This window comes from Tupaia chinensis, unplaced genomic scaffold (genome assembly GCF_000334495.1).
Source record: "Tupaia chinensis unplaced genomic scaffold, TupChi_1.0 Scaffold145741_1, whole genome shotgun sequence".
Classification (NCBI taxonomy): domain Eukaryota; kingdom Metazoa; phylum Chordata; class Mammalia; order Scandentia; family Tupaiidae; genus Tupaia; species Tupaia belangeri.
The window spans coordinates 1,228,098-1,247,171 of record NW_006205599.1 but is presented as its reverse complement, the minus strand read 5'-3'; the positions used below and the strand labels follow the sequence as shown (position 1 = coordinate 1,247,171).

General features: G+C 43.2%; 1 protein-coding gene across 3 annotated transcripts in view; it reads left to right on the top strand.

The window, feature by feature from the left end:
- The window catches only part of KDM3A (lysine demethylase 3A), a 68,966-nt gene extending 50,119 nt beyond the window's left edge, over positions 1-18,847 (top strand). For all 3 annotated transcript variants that reach the window (XM_006168367.3, XM_014584145.2, XM_014584146.2), the window contains 11 exons: positions 1,374-1,569; positions 2,745-2,917; positions 3,297-3,536; positions 5,021-5,192; positions 6,273-6,360; positions 7,681-7,811; positions 11,940-12,059; positions 12,139-12,278; positions 16,000-16,176; positions 16,258-16,392; positions 18,162-18,847. In XM_006168367.3, coding sequence (XP_006168429.1) covers positions 1,374-1,569; positions 2,745-2,917; positions 3,297-3,536; positions 5,021-5,192; positions 6,273-6,360; positions 7,681-7,811; positions 11,940-12,059; positions 12,139-12,278; positions 16,000-16,176; positions 16,258-16,392; positions 18,162-18,242 — 1,653 coding nt within the window. In that variant the 3' untranslated portion in view covers positions 18,243-18,847. The remainder of the gene's footprint in view (positions 1-1,373; positions 1,570-2,744; positions 2,918-3,296; positions 3,537-5,020; positions 5,193-6,272; positions 6,361-7,680; positions 7,812-11,939; positions 12,060-12,138; positions 12,279-15,999; positions 16,177-16,257; positions 16,393-18,161) is intronic.
- Positions 18,848-19,074: the final 227 nt, after the last annotated feature.

Here is a 19,074-nt window from a genome sequence, read left to right as displayed (position 1 = left end):
AAAAAAACCTCTCAAAAAAAAAAAAAAAAAAGAAAAAGAAAATCCTTTGAATTTTTCAGAAACTGTGCTGTCAAAGGATAATAGAGGAGTTGAGATTTTTGGAGTCAGCTGAAAGAGTTCTCTTTCTGCCACTTTCTTGTGTTCCTTTGACTCAGTTGAGCTTTTATATGCACCTCAGCTCCCTTATCAGTAATGCAGGAATTACAAACCATCCAGGTACGTGAGCAGCGTAGCATGGCAGCACATGTGAATGGTGGGCCTGAGCCACAGCTGGAATTTAAATACTCTTTTTTCTTTTTATGTATGTATAAGCTCACCAGCTGAATTATCAAGCCAGTTTATTTATTTAAGAGAGATTTTTTTGCTATAGGGCACATGCTCTCGCCAGAGAGACAGGGATAGAGAAACAGCAAGAAATCACCTCAGGGGGATGGCCACATCATAGTCCCTTATCCTCTATTCTCCTCTTGGGATTTTGGGCATGCACGTGCCTGGCACAAGTTTTAAGCTGTTAGGTCCGGGACTCGAACCATGGTTGACTGCCTGTGAGTCCAGCAACGTAACCATTATACCATCTGCTGGTCTCTATTTATTTATCTTTTTAAGTAGTGGGTGAATAAGTAAACTCTTCCCAGGTTTTTACCAAATTCGAGTTCTTTTAGGAGCTCCTCATATTTTAAAGCTAAATCAAAGGAGTATTTTCTCCTTTTCTGCATCTCATTTCCTTCTGAAATCATAGCTTTACCTTCCCTGCCTGGCTCTTTGTTCATTCAGCAGCCACACTGCATGCCTACTACAGATCCTGGAGTGAGTTCATAGAGGAGACAAGATCAGATGAGATGGGTCACTGTTTTTCTTTTGAATTGCCAGAGGGCACATGCACTAGCCAGAGAGAGACAGGAGAGAGAAAGCACCCCCAAAGGGACATGATTACCCGGCATTTGTCTATCCTCTTGGGACCTTGGGCATACATGCACAAGTCACCCGGGCTGGGGTTTGGAACCCTCATCAGCCATGTGGGATCCGATTTCCTTAATCACTAGACCACGGGGATGGTCCGACAAACCGGTCATTTGAAAGCAGCGTGGTGCATGGCGTGATGGCAACGCACACAGACGTGGATGAGATGGCCGGGAAAGGGCTGTGTTTAAGGTGTTAACGTGCCTTACGCTTTCACTGGCAATAGAAACTACGCATTAGCCTCTCTCCAGCCTTGTAGCTCTGCTCCATGACTACAGAGATCTCCAGGGCTTCTGATCGGGTGGTTTGTTTTGTGTGTTTCTCTCTTGCTGGTGAGCTATAGGGGAGAAGGTAAGAAAAGGAAAATGCCATCCTTCAGCTTACGTAAAAGTCTCTTTTTATGCTTAACACAGGCCTCCTTGGCTGGAGAGAAGCCGACTCTGGGTGCTGTGCTCCAGCAGAACCCCTCAGTGTTAGAACCTATGGTGGTGGGTGGGGAAGCTGCCTCCAAGCCAGCCGGCAGCCTGAAGCCTGCCTGTCCGGCCAGCGCATCCCCTTTAACCTGGCTGGCAGACCTGACCAGCGGGAATGTCAATAAGGAGAACAAGGGTGAGTGTTTCTTGCTTTCCTCTGTTCCTGAGGACTCAGGTCTGTTTCTGGGGAACTTGACCACCTCAGTTGCTTTGAGAACAGTGGTTAGAAGTCTCGTATAATGGAGAGAGGGTCCCTGTAGTCATCTCGGAACTTGCTACAAATGCAAGTTTTTTTTAACTATGGCATCAAAAAGGAGGATTTTTGCTGTTGATACAACTCCAGTTGTATTGGCAAGACTTTTTTTTTTTAATATCTTAGAGAGATTTTTGATACTGGGCATGCGTGCTCACCAGACAGACAGAATGAGAAATCATCCCCAGAGCGATGACCATGCTGCAATCCCTCCTCCTCCATTCTCCTCTCAGGGTTTTGGGCATTCCTACATGCACACAAGCCCAACGTGAGATTCAAGCCATCAGGTCTGGGGCTCGCCCTGCTGTTAGCCCTGTGTGAGTCCAGCATATTAACTGCCACGCCACCTGCTGGCCTGATAAGACTTGTTTTAACAAAAGTGATTTTTCACCTTTCTGTCCTTACTCTCCCTTTTTTCCCCCTTATGAGAACATACATGCACAGAAGAGAGAGCAGGTGACAGCTCTCACAAGAGCAAGCGCCCTGGGCAGGGTCACATCCACTGTGATTCCCCTCTCTCTGACTCCTCAGGATCTTGGGTGCCCACACATGTGCATGAAACATGTTTTTAGACCAGACTAGGCAACCCACAGTTGGCCGTGTGGCTTCCAGCACTCAGTCCAGTATGCGGTAGACTAGCAGTACTACCCCGGGCCTGTGTTCTTTTTTATCTAAAATGGAATGTGCTGGCTTCAGGTTTATTTTTGTCATCTGTGCTGTTGTCTAGGATTCTTGATGATGATAGTGTAGAGAGCGTGGGCTTTGGGATCAGTGAGAATTGAAGTAATTGTGCTTAATTCTGTTTTCTGGCTATGTTACAAAACAGAAAAATTGCAGGTCAGTTTATTTCATAAACAAATTTTAGCTAATCAGACATGACTCTCTAAATAAGAATGATACAGCAAGGACCAAGCAGAGTTTTTCCAGAAATGCAGGTGTGTAGATTTTTGCTTCCAGTAAATGAAAAGCCAGTTGTAAAGTAATTCCGTTAATAGGAAACTGATAAGAATTTACCTTTCAGAATGCTTTTCATCTGGTTGTTTTTGGTTTTATTTTAGAAAAACAACCAACAATGCCAATTTTGAAGAATGAAATCAAATGCCTTCCACCCCTGCCCCCTTTAAGTAAATCCAGCACAGTCCTCCACACCTTTAACAGCACAATTTTGACACCTGTAAGCAACAACAACTCTGGTTTCCTCCGCAACCTCTTGAATTCCTCTACAGGAAAGGTATGTGTCTAATACTGTGTGTATCCCACTCCATTCAAAAGCTGTGTGGAGACAGGTAGGAAGAGACTAGAGAAATTGCAGCTGCAAGTAGGAAGGAGCGTGTGCTTCACATGCTCACCTTTGTGGGGAGGGAAGGCCGAGTCACTGCTGGGTGGGCTTGGCTTCACGGGGCTGTGCTACTGCGCTGGGCCACTTTCTTCTCTGTCTTCCACTGTTGTGATAGCAAGTGGGGACAAGGACAAGGACTAGGCTCTGCCTGGTGTCATGGCTTGGACTCTTCCTGGGAATGGAATGTGTACTCATCCTACCGTTACAGGAATGGGGTTTTCGGATGATAGGAAATGACATATTTAGGACTTGTTTTCTTTTATACTTTCAGACAGAAAATGGACTCAAGAATACACCAAAAATCCTCGATGACATCTTTGCCTCTTTGGTACAAAATAAGACTTCTTCCTCCGAGGCAGCTAAGAAGCCTCAGGGACTGACAATCAAGCCCAGCATCCTGGGCTTCGACACCCCTCACTACTGGCTGTGTGATAACCGCCTGCTGTGCTTGCAGGACCCCAACAACAAGAGCAACTGGAACGTGTTCCGGGAGTGCTGGAAACAAGGGCAGGTAATCTGGGCCTCCGCTCCCCAGCCAGTGCAGGTTCCTCCTCCGACACTGTCCACAGCCCCTCCTCGCCCAGTTACTTAGGGTGACTCTAATTAGGACAGGCTGCAAGTATTATATTTTTATAACAGACATTCCTTTTCCGATCAGGTTCTGTGGCCTCCAGCCAGTCATCATGCGATTTTTGATGAGAGCATTCCTGGGTGGGGAACCTCAACAGGGAAAGTTGGCTGGTACTAGGAGTCTGATGGGATTTGGGAGGTAGCCCAAATATGGTAAAATATTATGCATCCCTCCTCCATGAGTTCAGTCCTTGTGCCGAAGGCAGTCCTAGGTGGGCCAGAGCTGTGTGATATCACCTTGAATCAGTGTGAGGTTCCGCCAAGGTTCTTGTTTTTTTGTTTTGCTTTGTTTTTTTAGGTTTGCTATAGGGCATGTGTGCTCCCCGGAGAGGGGAGAAAGAGAAACCACCCTCCAGGGCAATGGCTGTGCTGCAATTCCTTGTTCATTCTCCTCTAGGGATTTTGGGCATGCTTGCACATGCACCCAGTTCGATTTTCAAACTGCAGAGTTTGGAACTTGAAGCATGCGGCCGGCCATGTGGGATGAACCTAGCCTAACCACCACGCCATTTGCTGGCCCGGTTCCTGCTTTAAGGGCAGCATTTTTGGGGCTTCCATTCTGATTAAAATGGGGTTGTGTAGGCCTGCTCCTGTGCTTTCTTGTTTGGGTTCTGTTTTCTGGATCTTTGACTTTTCTTTGGGTCTTTGGCCAAACAGGGTCCTTGCTAAAAGAACATTTTGGCCTTATACAAGAATTTGGGGAATTTCCAACCAGAAAAATGTGTTTAGCAGTAACAACAATTTTCTGAAAATGTTGTTTCAGCCCTGTGTACTGAGTAATAGGATGTGCTCATTTAATCTTGCATACAAAGACTGCAAAATGATAGGCCGAAGATAGTTCTCCAGCAGGTTTTGTTGGTATTATATAATAGCATACATAAATTTCTCACACAAGAAAACCCAAACTTCTTGCCAGTATTTTAAAGTCAGACTATTTCATATACAAATCAGAATTTCTGGCTCGTTTTGGACAACCAAAAGACTTGGCAAATTCAAATCTGTTTCTGCCTGGCAGCAAGCAACAGGCTAGAGACCAATGGACATGCCCTCTTTGGACAGGACATGCCGCCAGCTCTCTGTCCTTTCTGTCCCTGCCTGGCCCTGGGCCCTGGCATTGGTATTCTGTGAGCGATGGGATCTGAGTCATCGGAGTGATCTTTTCTCCCTGAAGCTTGCTAATCTTACTTGGGAGCAGGCGAAGATGCAGATGCTGTGGGAGCTCTGCTGCTGAGCCATTACCGACCTTCTGAGACTGAGGACTGGCCACTCGGAAACGGGCCAGCAGCTGTTCCAAGAGGGTCTGCCTGTGGGCATGGGGACAGAGCTGGGCGAGTTCACGCTAAAGTCTTCCTTCTCTCCTCGTAGCCAGTGATGGTGTCGGGAGTGCACCACAAATTGAACACTGAACTTTGGAAACCCGAATCCTTCAGGAAAGAGTTTGGCGAGCAGGAAGTCGACCTGGTTAATTGTAGGACCAATGAAATCATCACGGGAGCCACAGTAGGAGACTTCTGGGATGGATTTGAAGATGTTCCAAGTACGTAGGAAAGATCTTTTCAGGGGGTTGAGGACGGGCCAAGAGAGGACATGGAAGTAGTCGGAGCTTGAGGGCCTTTGGTGGCAATAGCACTTTTTTCCAGGATTTAGTTAGTGTCTCTTTTCCCCTGTTGTTTTTTTTTATTTTTAACGAGAAAATCACTTTAACTAAACTCCATGCATATCATCAAGATGATGGGGATGGGGGAAGTGGGTCCTATTGATCCTTATGGTTTCAGGACAGAACACAGGAAGTCTCAGTCTCTCTTTGAGCAAAACAAGTCATTTCTATTTCATGCTGGCCTCAGAAAACCTGTTAATTAAACATCGGCAGCCTTCAGTGTTAAAGTACATTACAGTTGTTTAGTCTCGAATCTGTTCACTTCTTCCAGAACACTGTATTGGAGGAGCGGACCAGATCCGAGGGGAACTACCATCAGAACACCCCCTTGTCCACCTGTGTGTAGCGGGTGACAGGGAATGACTGAATCACAGGGAACAAGTAGCAGTTTAAGAAGCATTCAGGAAAGCGGGGAGTCTCAGAGAAATTAATTAGCTGGTGATCTCTGTTGCCCCTTGCTGCTTCCTGGATACCCACGATTTCTCAGTACTGAACAAATGGTCAGCAATTAGCAAGAAGGAGATAATAAAGAAAGATAATATTTGTATGCTGAATTTATTAGGTTATGATCATTCTTTAGAAAGAAATTTTGGAGAGATTTTTGCTATAGGGCACGTGCGCTCGCCAGACAGACAGAGAGAGACATACAGACAGAAAGCGAGAAATCACCCCCTGGGGGGGTGGTCATACCGCAATCCCTTCTCCTCCATTCTCCTCTCGGGATCTTGGGCACGCACGCACACGCGCCCGGTGTGAGTTTTAAGCCACCAGGTCCAGGACGCGAACCGTGGTCGACTACGTGGGAGTCCAGCGACATAGCCATTACGCTAACTGCTGATTCCCTAGAAAGAAATTTAAAAATACATTTTATTTGTACTTTTGAGGTGTAAATGCTAATTTGTCACTTCTTTTGGTCCAAGTTTTGAACAGTAACAGTTCATTGCTCTGGTTATGTTTCAGATCGGTTGAAAAATGAAAAAGAACCAATGGTACTGAAACTTAAGGACTGGCCACCAGGAGAAGATTTTAGAGATATGATGCCTTCCAGGTATGATAACAGAAATGGAGGGAGATGATTATGTCCCAGCGTGGTAGGAGAAATTCTTTTTTTAAGGTAGTAAGAAAACTGTTTTCAGGAAAATACGAAAATTCCATAGTTTAGCTAGTAGTGATTTTACATTTTTCATCTATAATCTTTGGAGACATGTGCACTCATTAGAGAAAGTGAGAAAGCACTCCCCCCAGGAGGGATGGCCACATCCATTCTTTTCCATTCTCTTGGGATTTGGGGCAGGGACACACACACACCTGGTATGTTTTTTAAATTGCTGGATCTGGGACTTGAACCATACTGTTGACTGTGTAGGATCCAGCCATCCTTCACCCCACACCATCACCTGGCCTGAAGATGTGTATATATTTATACATATTTTTTAATTTTTAAAGTTTATTTATCAATTACTTGTTTTTGGAAAGGTTTTTGCTATAGGGAGCTTGCATTCACCAGAAAGACAGAGAGAGACAGAGAGACAAAAAGCAAGAAATCACCCCCCAGGGGGGATGGCCACAGCGCAATCCCTTCTCCATTCTCCTCCTGGAATCTCGGGCACGCCATGTATACACGCCTGGTGTGAGTTTAAGCCACCGGGTCTGGGACTTGCACCGTGATCGACTACATGAGAGTCCAGACATAGCCACTAATCCAACTGCTGGTTCCATATTACTTTTTTTTTTTTTTTCAGTTTGACAAGAGAAAGTGAGAAAGCAAGCCACCAGGTTCGGGACTTGAACCTTGGTGGGCCATGTGGGGAGTCCAGCACCTTAACCGCCACGCCACCTTGCCAGCCCCAACTTGTTTATTTTCAAATTAGATAAAGTTACTCTCACATTTCGCTGACTAATGAAAGCTCCATACATTTTCCATGGTTGGCCGAGAAGTGGCCACCTTAGACTTGCCAAGCTGATTTGGATGCATCTGCAAGATCAGATGTGTCAGGTTCTGTATAATAAAGACAACAAGACATTTCAGTTGGTAGATGCATTTTCCTGATTTGGATTTGAAACCGTGCAAAAGGATCTTCATAATTAATGAATAGTAGATTCCCGAAGGTCACTTATCATCAGGAATTTATTGCTGATGATATTTATTGCTGATATTTCTGATTATTTTGATACATTTTTGTTGTATAATAAAGAAAGATACCTCTGTTCATAAGTAATTTTCATTTTAAATATTATTCATGATAGCTCTCTCCGTCTTCACTGTCACAGATCATATCTGTTTCTTTGGTATAAACGAACAAAAGTAAGTCGCACAGTAGTGAATTAGGTAAGCTTATTGTGCAGCATCCTGGTTCTCTCCTCCTAGGTTTGATGACCTGATGGCCAACATTCCGCTGCCCGAGTACACAAGGCGAGACGGGAAACTGAACTTGGCCTCTAGGCTGCCAAGCTACTTTGTTCGGCCAGATCTGGGTCCCAAGATGTACAATGCCTATGGTAAGGAGGAAGCTAACTCTGAAAACTTCTTAAATTGCAATGGAAAGTCAAAGTGCTTGGAAAATTGGTTTCTGGGGAGGGAGAGACGGAGGGGATCCCTAATCCTAACGTTTAACTCAACAGCAACCTTCATTTGATCTGTTGCCTTTCTTTTTTGAGCCACATGTATGTGTATTTCCTTTTTGTAGTGAGAGTAGTTGGGCTGATGCAATTTTGTATTTTTCTCTTTTCTACACCTGATTTTATACATGTAAAATCTTTACGTATTGTTTAATAGTCAGTATAAAATTTAATGGTCATCATCGTTGAGTGAGTGTAGTTTAATTCTATCAGTGTTGGCGGACACCTCGGTCGGTCTGCTAGCATTCCAACTGGTTTAACATCTGCTACACTTAAATGTAGTGTTCCGCGCTCATGGGTAGAAGTTACTTATTAAGTTAATATTGAAAGTATCCTTCGGGACCAGCAGTTAGCGTAATGGCTATGTTGCTGGACTCCCACGTAGTCGACCGCGGTTCATGTCCCAGACCCGGTGGCTTAAAACTCACGCCAAGAACATGTGCATGCATGCCTAAGATCCCAAGAGGAGAATGGAGGAGAAGGGATTGCGGTGTGGCCATCCCCCCTGGGGGGGTGATTTCTCACTTTCTGTCTCTGTCTCTCTCTGTCGGGTGAGCACACGTGCTCTATAGCAAAAACCTCTCAAAAAAAAAAAAAAAAGAAAGAAAGAAAGAAAGTATCCTTCAATATTATTGTCTGGACATAGCTCAGTGAACTGTCTGACAAGGAGAGGACTGCTTGAGATGAAGCTTTTCTGCATTTACCAGAGTCATCTTTCATCATTATTATTGTGACCCCTACCATTTGTATACAGAACCTTTAATTAGGGCTGAATTAAATTTGGCCATTTTGAAGGAGTTACCAATTTATTGCCGAATGAGATTGCAATTGTAGGAATCTTTCAGTGAGTCTCACTCTTTTATACTATTTGGTCTCTGTTTTTTCCATGTTTTTGGATACTGCTTTGATTTTATTCCTTCCTCTTATGTCATTTTCTACCCGTGGTCTCTTAGGCCTGAGGGTAGCAACCTTCCTTTAAAGGGTCAGAGTTGGTTAGTGCCTCTGCCGTGTTCCTCAGTATTCCAGGAGAGGAGAGGTGAGGGGGAGGCAGGGCCCCAGCCCCACTGATCCGAGAGGTGAGGGGGAAGCAGGGCCCCAGCCCCACTGTTCTGTTGTGATTCAGTTGGCCCAGGGAGCCACCACCAAGAGTATAGCTGAGGACCGTTCTGAGAAGGGAGCATTTCTGTTTGGAGGCTCCCCACAGTCTAGATGCCCAAGAGCGTTCTGCCAGGGTGGGGTGAGAAATGGTGTATGGAGGAGAGGACGGGGCAGGCAGAAGGCCTCTGGCTGCTCCCTTGCTCCTGAGGTCTCAGGGAGCCCTGCTTGTGCCGTGGCCCGCAGAGTGCTTCCAGCCCTGTGGCCTCCCCTCGAGCACCTCAGAGCCCCGTCAGAGCAGTGGGGCAGCTGGACCTCAGGCACACTCTGCTTTTATGGTGGGAGTTAGAATGAGCTTACGTAGATGAAAGCATTTTTCCACTGCAGTAAATGGTGTAATGTGTGGTGACTATCCATGTTTTATAGGGTAGAAGTGGATATCTGAGAAATTTTCAAAATAAATTGCCTGTAAGATTTAAATATCTTGGCAACGGGTTTTATTTCCCTTTAGCCAATGAATAGGTAGATGGCACTGTTACTCTATAAAAGCTTTTCTTAGGACAAAATTGTTTCCATCCAGAAACAGCAAGAGGGGGTTGAAGGTAATGGAAATGCGTTCATTTTGAAATACCTTATACTAGAGAGCAGACATTGTCCAGAGGTAGGAGATGGAACCGTGACTCCCCAGTCAGACACAGTAGGGTGCCAAGGTGCTTGGAAGAGTCCAGCAGTACCCCAGGTTTTACATGCAGGGACCAGGAAGGGCTTCAGGATGATAGAAGGGACATTGATCTGCTTTGGACTCCAGAGCAGATCTGAGACTAATAATATTTGGGCCTGATCATTTCCAAGCTAGGCCCTTGTCCCTACCTTCCCCTACCGTCGTGCCCTACCACCATAGTCTCTGATATTTCAGCTTCTATTTCTTTTCATAAAAGTCCATGGTGTTTTATTTCAGGATTCTCTGTTTTCTGGAAATCCTTTCCCAGTGACCACCTCGGTTCCATCTAGTTCAGGCTCCCTCAGTTTGCACTCTGGTTTATCTGCGTGCACTGTCCTGGCTGGGATCAGGTGGACTTTGGGCCAGCGGCCGAGTAGGTGTCGTTTCCTTCCTCTGTTAAACAGCTCTTCCTCTGCTCAGTACTCTGGCCCAACCAGCGAGGGGTCCCCAAGGGGGCTTTGAGACCCATCCTCCTCTCTTGGCTCTTCTCCCCACTCTGTCCCTTCCTGTTGCCCTCTAAGGACCATCCTGAAATTCGTGTTCATTATTCCTTTGTATTTACCATTTTACCATATGTACTTGTGTTCCTGCCAGCATTCTTCCCATTGTTTTTTAGCCTCTTTAGCCATTTTTTGTAAGAAAGGAATTTTTGAAAAGTTTGTTTATTTCCTCCACGAGTGAGAGAGACAAGCAGGCACCCTGATCAGGATCCTCACATTGTGATCCACCCGAGCCGTAGCCAGCCCGGATTGTGGACATGCCATGCCTGGGGTGTGCCTGCTACATGCCCGGGGTGTGCGGGAAGTCTCTGCAGGCAAGCCTGAACTTTCCCACAAGGCTCAGCCTCACACAGGGTTGTGACACAGGAGTGCCACTGCTTGCCTCCCACTTCCCGTTCTTAACCTGCTCTTGAGCTTTATATAAATACAGTCAGCTTTTTTCACATCTGTCCATGCCATCATATATAACTGCATTCATTCCATTCGTCTCATTTCTGTCACAATAACTACTTTTTCTGATTGTAACTTTTTACTGTGGAAATATTTTTCAAACACACTGAAAACTTTCAAGTGTCTAGGACTGTGAGACCCATAAACTCATCACCTGGTTACAACAGCAGTCAACTTTCTGCCATCATTCTTTCTCTCTTCCCTCTAGATTTCTCCTTTAGTGAGGGAGAGAAACAGGCACCCTCAGCAGGGCTCTAGGGTGGTGGCTGAGCAAGACAGAGCCTTCTCCACCGTGGACTATGAACACTGGAGAGGAGCTCATGCTGCACTCACCCCTTTTCTTCCACAGTTGGAGGGCCGAGGAGCATGCTGGGCAGTGGTATTTCTTACACAGTGTAGCCATACAAAGCCCCAAAGCCCCAGCTTTCCTTTTTTTTTCCTTTTTTTCACAGAGAGATTTTTGCTATAGGGCTCATGCAGTTGCTGAAGAGGCAGAGAGACAGTAAAGCAAGAAATCACCTTCCAGGTGGGGATGGCCACACCACAGTCTCTTCGCCTCCATTCCCCTCTTGAGATTTTGGGCACGCACGAACACATGCCCAACATGAGTTTAAGCCTCTGGTTCTGGGACTCCCACCGCAGTTGACTATGTGGGAGTCCACCAATGTAACCATTATGCCATTTGCTGCTCCCATGAAGCCCCAGCTTTATGTGGATGGGGGCTTCCACCTGACTCCCCATCTTGAGTAGACCTTGGGCTTTGTCTCTTTGCCCTGGAGCCCCCCTTGTGGGGGCCCAACCGAAGCTTGAACTCACCTGGTTAGGCAGATGTTGCGGTGGCAGATCTGAGCTTTCGGCCTTGGCTTTCCCTCCTGTTTTCTGCTTTCTGGTGTTTGGCTTCCAGGTGTTCCTTCTTTCCTTTCCAGTGCATTGGTTCATTAAAACATTTTTTTGTTTAATAATTTTATCCAGAGTTTTTCAGCAAGAAGGCCTGTCAGGGATCTACTTTGACTGTCACCAGAAACAGAAGTCATAAAATTAGGAGTTTTAAAATTTTTCTAATTTAATATTTGTAGATTTTTTTTTTTTTAGAATAGGAAAGATTCAAGAGTTTAATATTGGTGTTTCTGAGTGACTAGAAAGGCAGCTTTTAAATTTCATGACCAAGTATCTCCAAAGGAGCAGAAAAGAACTGGCAGCATTTGTTGTTATCGGTGAATTCAAAGCATCTTCTTTTTGTAGGATTAATCACTCCAGAAGATCGGAAATACGGAACAACGAATCTTCACTTAGATGTATCAGATGCAGCTAATGTCATGGTTTATGTGGGGATTCCCAAAGGACAGTGTGAGCAAGAAGAAGGTAGGGTGTCGAGCATGAGAGTGGGGCTCGTTTTGGGGGCTAGGATCTGCGGTCTAATACCTTTTTTCTCTTGCTCTAGAGGTCCTTAAAACCATCCAAGATGGAGACTCTGATGAACTCACAATAAAGCGATTTATTGAAGGAAAAGAGAAGCCAGGAGCCCTCTGGCACATTTATGCTGCTAAAGACACAGAGAAGATAAGAGAATTCCTTAAAAAGGTGTGCTTCTTAATCTGTGGTATGTGAAGAGAGGCTTAGATAATACAGTTATAAATTACCGCATGTCGTGAACTGATTGGCTTGTTAGGAGAATTGTCACAACCTCAGAAGTTAAACGTATGCATGTCAGATCCAGTAGGCTCAAGGTAATTGCTTTAGGAGCAAGGATTCTAAATGACTGAGGTCACATTTCTAAAAAGAAAGAGGCTTTGTCTGTGTTTTATACAGTGTATTTAGAGGTTTTTGTTATCTGCCTTCAAGTTAATTCATCTGCTCATCTCTTAGCATCTAGTTTACCTTTATTGCCTTGAAAATCTGAGCACTTTAGAAATTTGCATATCAGTCTTTGGTCCTGAGTAGCATATTCTAAGTGGCTTGGCCACTTTCACTTAGTGAGAGACCTACTCGTGGTCATTAGTTTGTGAAGAGTCACTGAAAAGGGATGCATAGGTTTAGAAGATTCTAGGTTTCCCTTGTGGTTGGCAGCTTGCTCAGCCAGGGCTCTGTGGAAGTCCTAGGCATCTAGAAAGATGGGATGAGCTCACTTTTAGACATGGTCAGCACTGAGGCTGCTGGTTGTAACCCAGGTGTCTGTGGCTGATATTCTTCAGTCATTCATGAGGCATGAAATGAATACTCCTACCATTGCCTTGGTACCAAATAAATACTTAATAGCATTTGTTCAAATTAAGGTGTTTCTGGCTAAGGCTCTTTAGATTCTTCCAGAAAAACTGCTAGTCACCAAATTGTTCCTTTTTTTTTTTTTTTTAAGAGTTATCTTATTTAACTTTATTTATTTGTTTATTTTTAATTTGACCAGAGAGGGACAGAGAGAGAGAAAGCAAGCTGCCAGGTTCGGGACTCAAACCACAGTTGGCCATGTGCAAGTCCAGCACCCTTAAGTACTGTGCCACCTACCAGCCCCCAAATTGTTCCTTTGATAGTGTTGCTGTTGAGTCTACTTTGCCAGATGCTGGATCTAGAATGAACAAATTTAATTTGCACCTGTTTTGGGGACTGTTTTATAACTTAGGTGTCGAGTAAATAACAGGGTTTTTTTGTTTTTGTTTTTTTCCTATTTGGATACCTTTTATTTTTTTATCTTTTTTATTTATTTTTTAAATTAATTAATTTACATTTATTCACTGAGCATTGTCACAGCATACAGAATGTAATTTTCCATCCAGAAGATGCTGCATAGTTGCTTAATCATACAGGTTATCGTCAATAATTTTCCATTTCTAGTTTCATATATACGTGTATATGTATATATACACTTTCTCCCTACTTCTTTCTCTGACATTTCCTACCCTCCTCCCACAATATATCACAAGTCTACAGTTGTTTTTCATTCCTTTGTTTCTCCACATTCTATTGATTCATAAAATTTCTTGAATAAGTAAATGTGTGTGGCAGTGTGTCCTTGAACAGTTGGGAGGAGGATTTGCCAGTTTGGGTGTGGCATGATGTATGTGTAAATGAGAACAAGGGAGGGGCTAAGCTGACAAGAAACACACAAACCTGCTGTGGGGTGAGATGTTGGGGCCCACAGCAATGGCTATGCCTACGAGGTTTTCCAAGCCTTATCACTTTCAACACTCAGGTTCAAAGTCAATTTCTTTCCGTTAGGATCTTCACTAAAGAGATTTCCAGCATCTTTGGATTGAGCAGATTTTGAAGACCTAAGGAATTCACCCAATTCTTCCTCTAAGAAAGTAAATAATTTCCTGCCTCTTCTAGATTTCTCCTGCCAAGCTGTGGGGAGCCACATGCACCAAAATGGCTGACATGACCTTCATACAAAAGCCAGGAAACAGGTTGGGATTCTGTTCAAATAGTAGGTACATGAACCTATTGGCAGCTCAAGACAAGACAAAAAAATCCTTAAAATCCAAAAACAAAGCCTAGAAAATAATCAACAATGTTTTAGTCAAAAATCATAAAATTCTATTTCACCACTTCAGCCTCATGTACTTTATCTTTTGTTGTGATTCAATATTCCCAATTAAATTCTGGGATATAATATTCAGCTCCAGACTTGTCCCCATGATTAAGCTGGCCATTTTCTTGGTTTTTGAAGTCTTTTTTTGTGTGTGACTATATTTAATTTTCCTGGTATAGCACTTCCTTTAGAATTTCTTAGCGATCTGGTCTAGTGTTGGTAAATTCTTTCAGATTTTGTTTATCTGAGAATGTTCTTGTCTTTTCTTCCCATGTGAAGGATAATCTTGCCGGGTACAGTATTTTTGGTTGAAATTGCTTTTCTCTTAACACTTTGAAATTTTTTTCCCATTCTTTCCTCACTCGCATTGTTTCCAATGAGAGATCCGCTGTCAGCCTCATGGGATATCCTTTGTAGGTAACTTGCCATTTCTCTTTTGCCAATCTTAGTATCTTGTCTTTGTCTGTGGTTTTGATCAGTCTGGCTATAATGTGTCTTGGAGAAGATCTATTTGGAGTCCTTTGTATTTCATGGAACTGGATCTTTGCTTCTCTAGGTTTGGAAAGTTTTCTTCCAGGATTTCCTGGAATAGATTGTCAATACCCTTATGAGTCTCTTCCCCTTCTGGGATACCAATTATCTGGATGTTTGATGGTATCTAGTATTTCTCGTATAGTATTCTCATGTTTTGGGACAATTTTCTCAGTCTTCGTGGTGGATTTTTTTAGGCCAGTAATTCTATCTTCTACAGCTGAGATTCGATTTTCGGTGTGATCTAGTCTGCTCTGAATACTTTCAAGGGAGGTTTTGACTTCCTGTACTATAGTCTTCATATCTAACAGGTCCACTTGGTTCTTTTTTAAAGTGTCTAACTCCTCTTAGATCTTGCAACAATTTCCTCACCTCCTGAAGCTCGTCACCTTCTTTCCCCTGCCTCTTTGGCAGTTCATTGTCTCTCTTCTCTGATCTCTGTATGCTCTGTCACCATAAAAATTCCAAATTCTTTATCAGACATTTCCATGAATTTCATCATACTGTCTGAGGATGAAGAGGACTTATTTTTCCTTGGAGGAGAAGTATTTTCTTGTTTTTCAATATTTTTTGTGACGCCGTGGTGATTTCTAGTCATCTGATGGATGGTGTGTTTCTTCTAATTCTTGAAGTTCAGTCTGAGTGTTCAGAGGTATGCAGGAGGAGGTGATCTGCAATCTCTCTTCGTTCCATTCTCACTCTTTCTGCATCAGAATCAGTGGGAATGGAGGAATATTCTGACCCTAACTGTATTCAGATGTATAGGTTTTGTTCACTTGGGCCTATCTAGACACTTAGTGAGTAGAGGTAGAAATAAGTGAGGAAGAAGTCTCAGCAGAAGATCTTCATTTTAAGTCTCTGAAAGCAATATTTCACAGCTGAAGTTCAGGATCCATGTCAATAACAGGTTTTTAATAACTGAGGAACACTATGTTTATTTCTAAGGAGCTTGCTCTTACTTACATTTAAAAGTCTAGGTCAAAGTAGTGTCCAAATATGGTATTTAGAAAATGTACAGAGACCGACAGTCACAGTTTATAGACAGGACAGCAGGGAAGCTACATTTTGTCATTCTTCTGTTGGTTCATTCAGTTAATGTCCTTAAGGACTTCTTGTCCTTTTCTGCTGATGGAGGTACTTACATTGACAGAGGCCTGAAGTTTACTGACTGCCAACCTGCTTCAGGGGAAGATGCCCTCATTGGGGCTTAGCATTGCTCTGTTATATCATATTTTTAATATATTTTAGGTATCAGAAGAACAAGGTCAAGAAAACCCAGCAGACCATGATCCTATTCATGATCAGAGTTGGTATTTAGACCGGTCGCTAAGAAAGCGTCTTCATCAAGAGTATGGCGTTCAAGGCTGGGCGATTGTACAGTTTCTTGGGGATGTGGTATTTATCCCAGCAGGAGCTCCACATCAGGCAAGAACCACTGCTTTTTCTTTATTCTTCTTATCCTTGGAACTTTCAAGTTTGTTACTGACATGGCTTTATGTTTTCCAGGTTCATAACTTATATAGCTGTATCAAAGTGGCTGAAGACTTTGTTTCTCCAGAGCATGTAAAACACTGCTTCTGGCTTACTCAGGAATTCCGTTATCTGTCACAGACTCATACTAACCACGAAGATAAATTACAGGTAAGAATAGCACCAGTTCCTGACATGCTCTGGCTCTGGCTAAATGGTCCATTATGGACCTCGTAAAGAGAATCAGTGAATTTGGCCGTATCGTACTCAGTACAGAGAATTAAAGAACCAACCTTATACCTGGCTCCTAAAGGGAAGAGCAAACCTAGAGGAAATATCACCTTGGTTTGATATAATTTAGTTTCTATAAGACTTTCACTGAGAGAAGGGTTTTAGTGCTTAAGATGAAAAGGTCAGACTTTTGATCTGGCTCAACTGCTGGTCAGGAGTCTCAGACATAGGGGTTTACTTTTAGCACTGCAGCTTTCTCATCAACCTTAAGTAGAGAAGAGCTTTATCTTTGGCATCACTGGAGACTGAGGAGGTGGTGTTTTGAAAGAAATATATAACATAATTCCTGTTTGGAAAATTAGGAAAACCAGTTGAGTAGTACCATGGAACTTGCCTTCCCCTCACTTACCAGGGATGGGGCCATGTGGCATCAAAGCTTATAGAAGGGAAAACTTTAGTGAAACTAGTGGGTAAGGGAGCCACATCCCACATGGCTGACCACATAGTTTGAATCCTGACCTCGGCGGCTTTTAAAACAATTTTGGGCATGTGTGTATGCATGCCCAAAATTCCAACAGCATAGAGAAATAGGAGAGGGGAGTGTGGCATGACCACAACCCACTAGGGGGGGGTGCTTTCTCTATCCCTCTGCCTGGCATGGACCTTTTGGCAACTAAAAAAAAATATGAGAAACTTTTAAGTTCTTCAAAGGAAGTATGGGTTTAAAATGTGTATGAAATGCTGTCCTGAGGGAGCCCAGGGGCCTTTCCAGTATTGACATTATTTTTTCTTTAACATTTTATGTTATTTAGTATTATTTATTTAATTTTATTTATTATTTTTATTTTTTAAATTTGACCTATGAAAGAGAGGGAAAGTGTGAAAGCAAGCTGCAAGGTCTGAGACTTGAACCACAGTCAGCCATGTAGCAGTCCAGTGCCTTAATTACCTTATCACCTGCTGGCCCCCCAGTATTGACATTTTAAATATTGCATTTTAACCTCTGAGAGAAGGTAATAAGACTGATGGGGGGAGCAGGCGACAGGTGGCATGGCAGTTAAGGGTGCTGGATTCCTGCATGGCCAACCATGGTTTGAATCCCGGAACTGGCAGCTTGCTTTCTCGCTTTCCTATTCTCTCTCTCTGGTCAAATTAAATACATAATAATAACAAGTGAAATTAAACAATTTTTTAAAAAATGATTGATGGGGAAAACTTTTTTTTTTTTTTGAGAGGTTTTCGCTATAGGGCACGTGCACTCACCAGAAAGACAGAGAGAGACAGAGAGACAGAAAGCGAGAAATCACCCCCCATGGGGGGTGGCCATGCCACAATCCCTTCTCCTCTCAGGATCTTGGGCACGCACGCACACGCGCCTGGCGTGAGTTTAAGCCACTAGGTCCAGGACTTGAACCGCGGTCGACTACATGGGAGTCCAGCGACATAGCTATTATGCTAACTGCTGGTCCTGGGAAAACATTTTTAATGTTGACATTCTTTTATTTTGTGTTTCAAATTCAATTGGGTAATATTTTCAATTCAAAAATTAGAGAATGTGTCATTTATATAAGATACAATCCAGGGATTTCAAGCCAAATATCACCCTTGAACTCATTTAGCACGATTCCCTAACTTCATGAGACAACATTGGCCCCTAGTGACATATTTTAGGTTTAATGGTAAAAAGACCCTATTTTCTCCCATTTCAGGTGAAGAACGTTATCTACCATGCAGTGAAAGATGCAGTTGCTATGCTGAAAGCTAGTGAATCCAGTTTTGGCAAACCTTAACCCCTGCACATTGGAAGTGAATTACTGGCAGCTGTTCAAACTCTTCAGGCAGGATTCCTGTGGACTTTGAGATTCATGTTACCTCATCTTCTTTTTTAAACTGTACCTGACTTGCGAGGGTACTCTAATGTATATTTCTAGTGTTTACAGACACTAAATGTGTATATGTAGTAACTATTTACAGGACATGCATCCTTAAACTGTGACTTCTCACCTAGTGCAGAACTTTTACCAAGCTGTAAAAATAAAACCTCTTGTCAGCTCTGGAACAGTACTTGCAGTTATTCCCCAGCTGTTTGTTTGGACAGCTTAGTCAGATGGGTTTATAACTGTTAGGATTCGCTGCACAGTTTATTTGGGTTGTATTTTGTTCCATGTCTGTCCCAGTGCCCTTTCCCCCACCCTTAGGGTCCAGAAAACAATGGAGGAAGTGACAGCTAATGATGCAGTTCCTACTGAGTTGTAAAGGACTGGCATTATATAGCAAAAGCAACTACTGTACAATTTCTGGGGTTAACCATCTTTAGTTAAATGAAATTTTAATTTAAATGAAGCTTTGCTAATTTTAAGTGTTAAGCATTTTACATTAAAATATTCATATAATATTTTGGCTCACTTCATTGGTATTATCTTTGGTTATAGATTCAACACACCTTTTAACACTGGCAGGTAAGAGATTCCTTTAGGCACTCTGCTTAAAAGCAAAGAAGTTAGATGTTGCAGTGGTTTCTCAGTGCTTACTACAAAGCAAACATGGACATTTCTCTCCAGCCAGATGGAAACCCTGTCGCACTTTTGCAAAGAAAACACCACCAGTTAACTAAATTTAGAA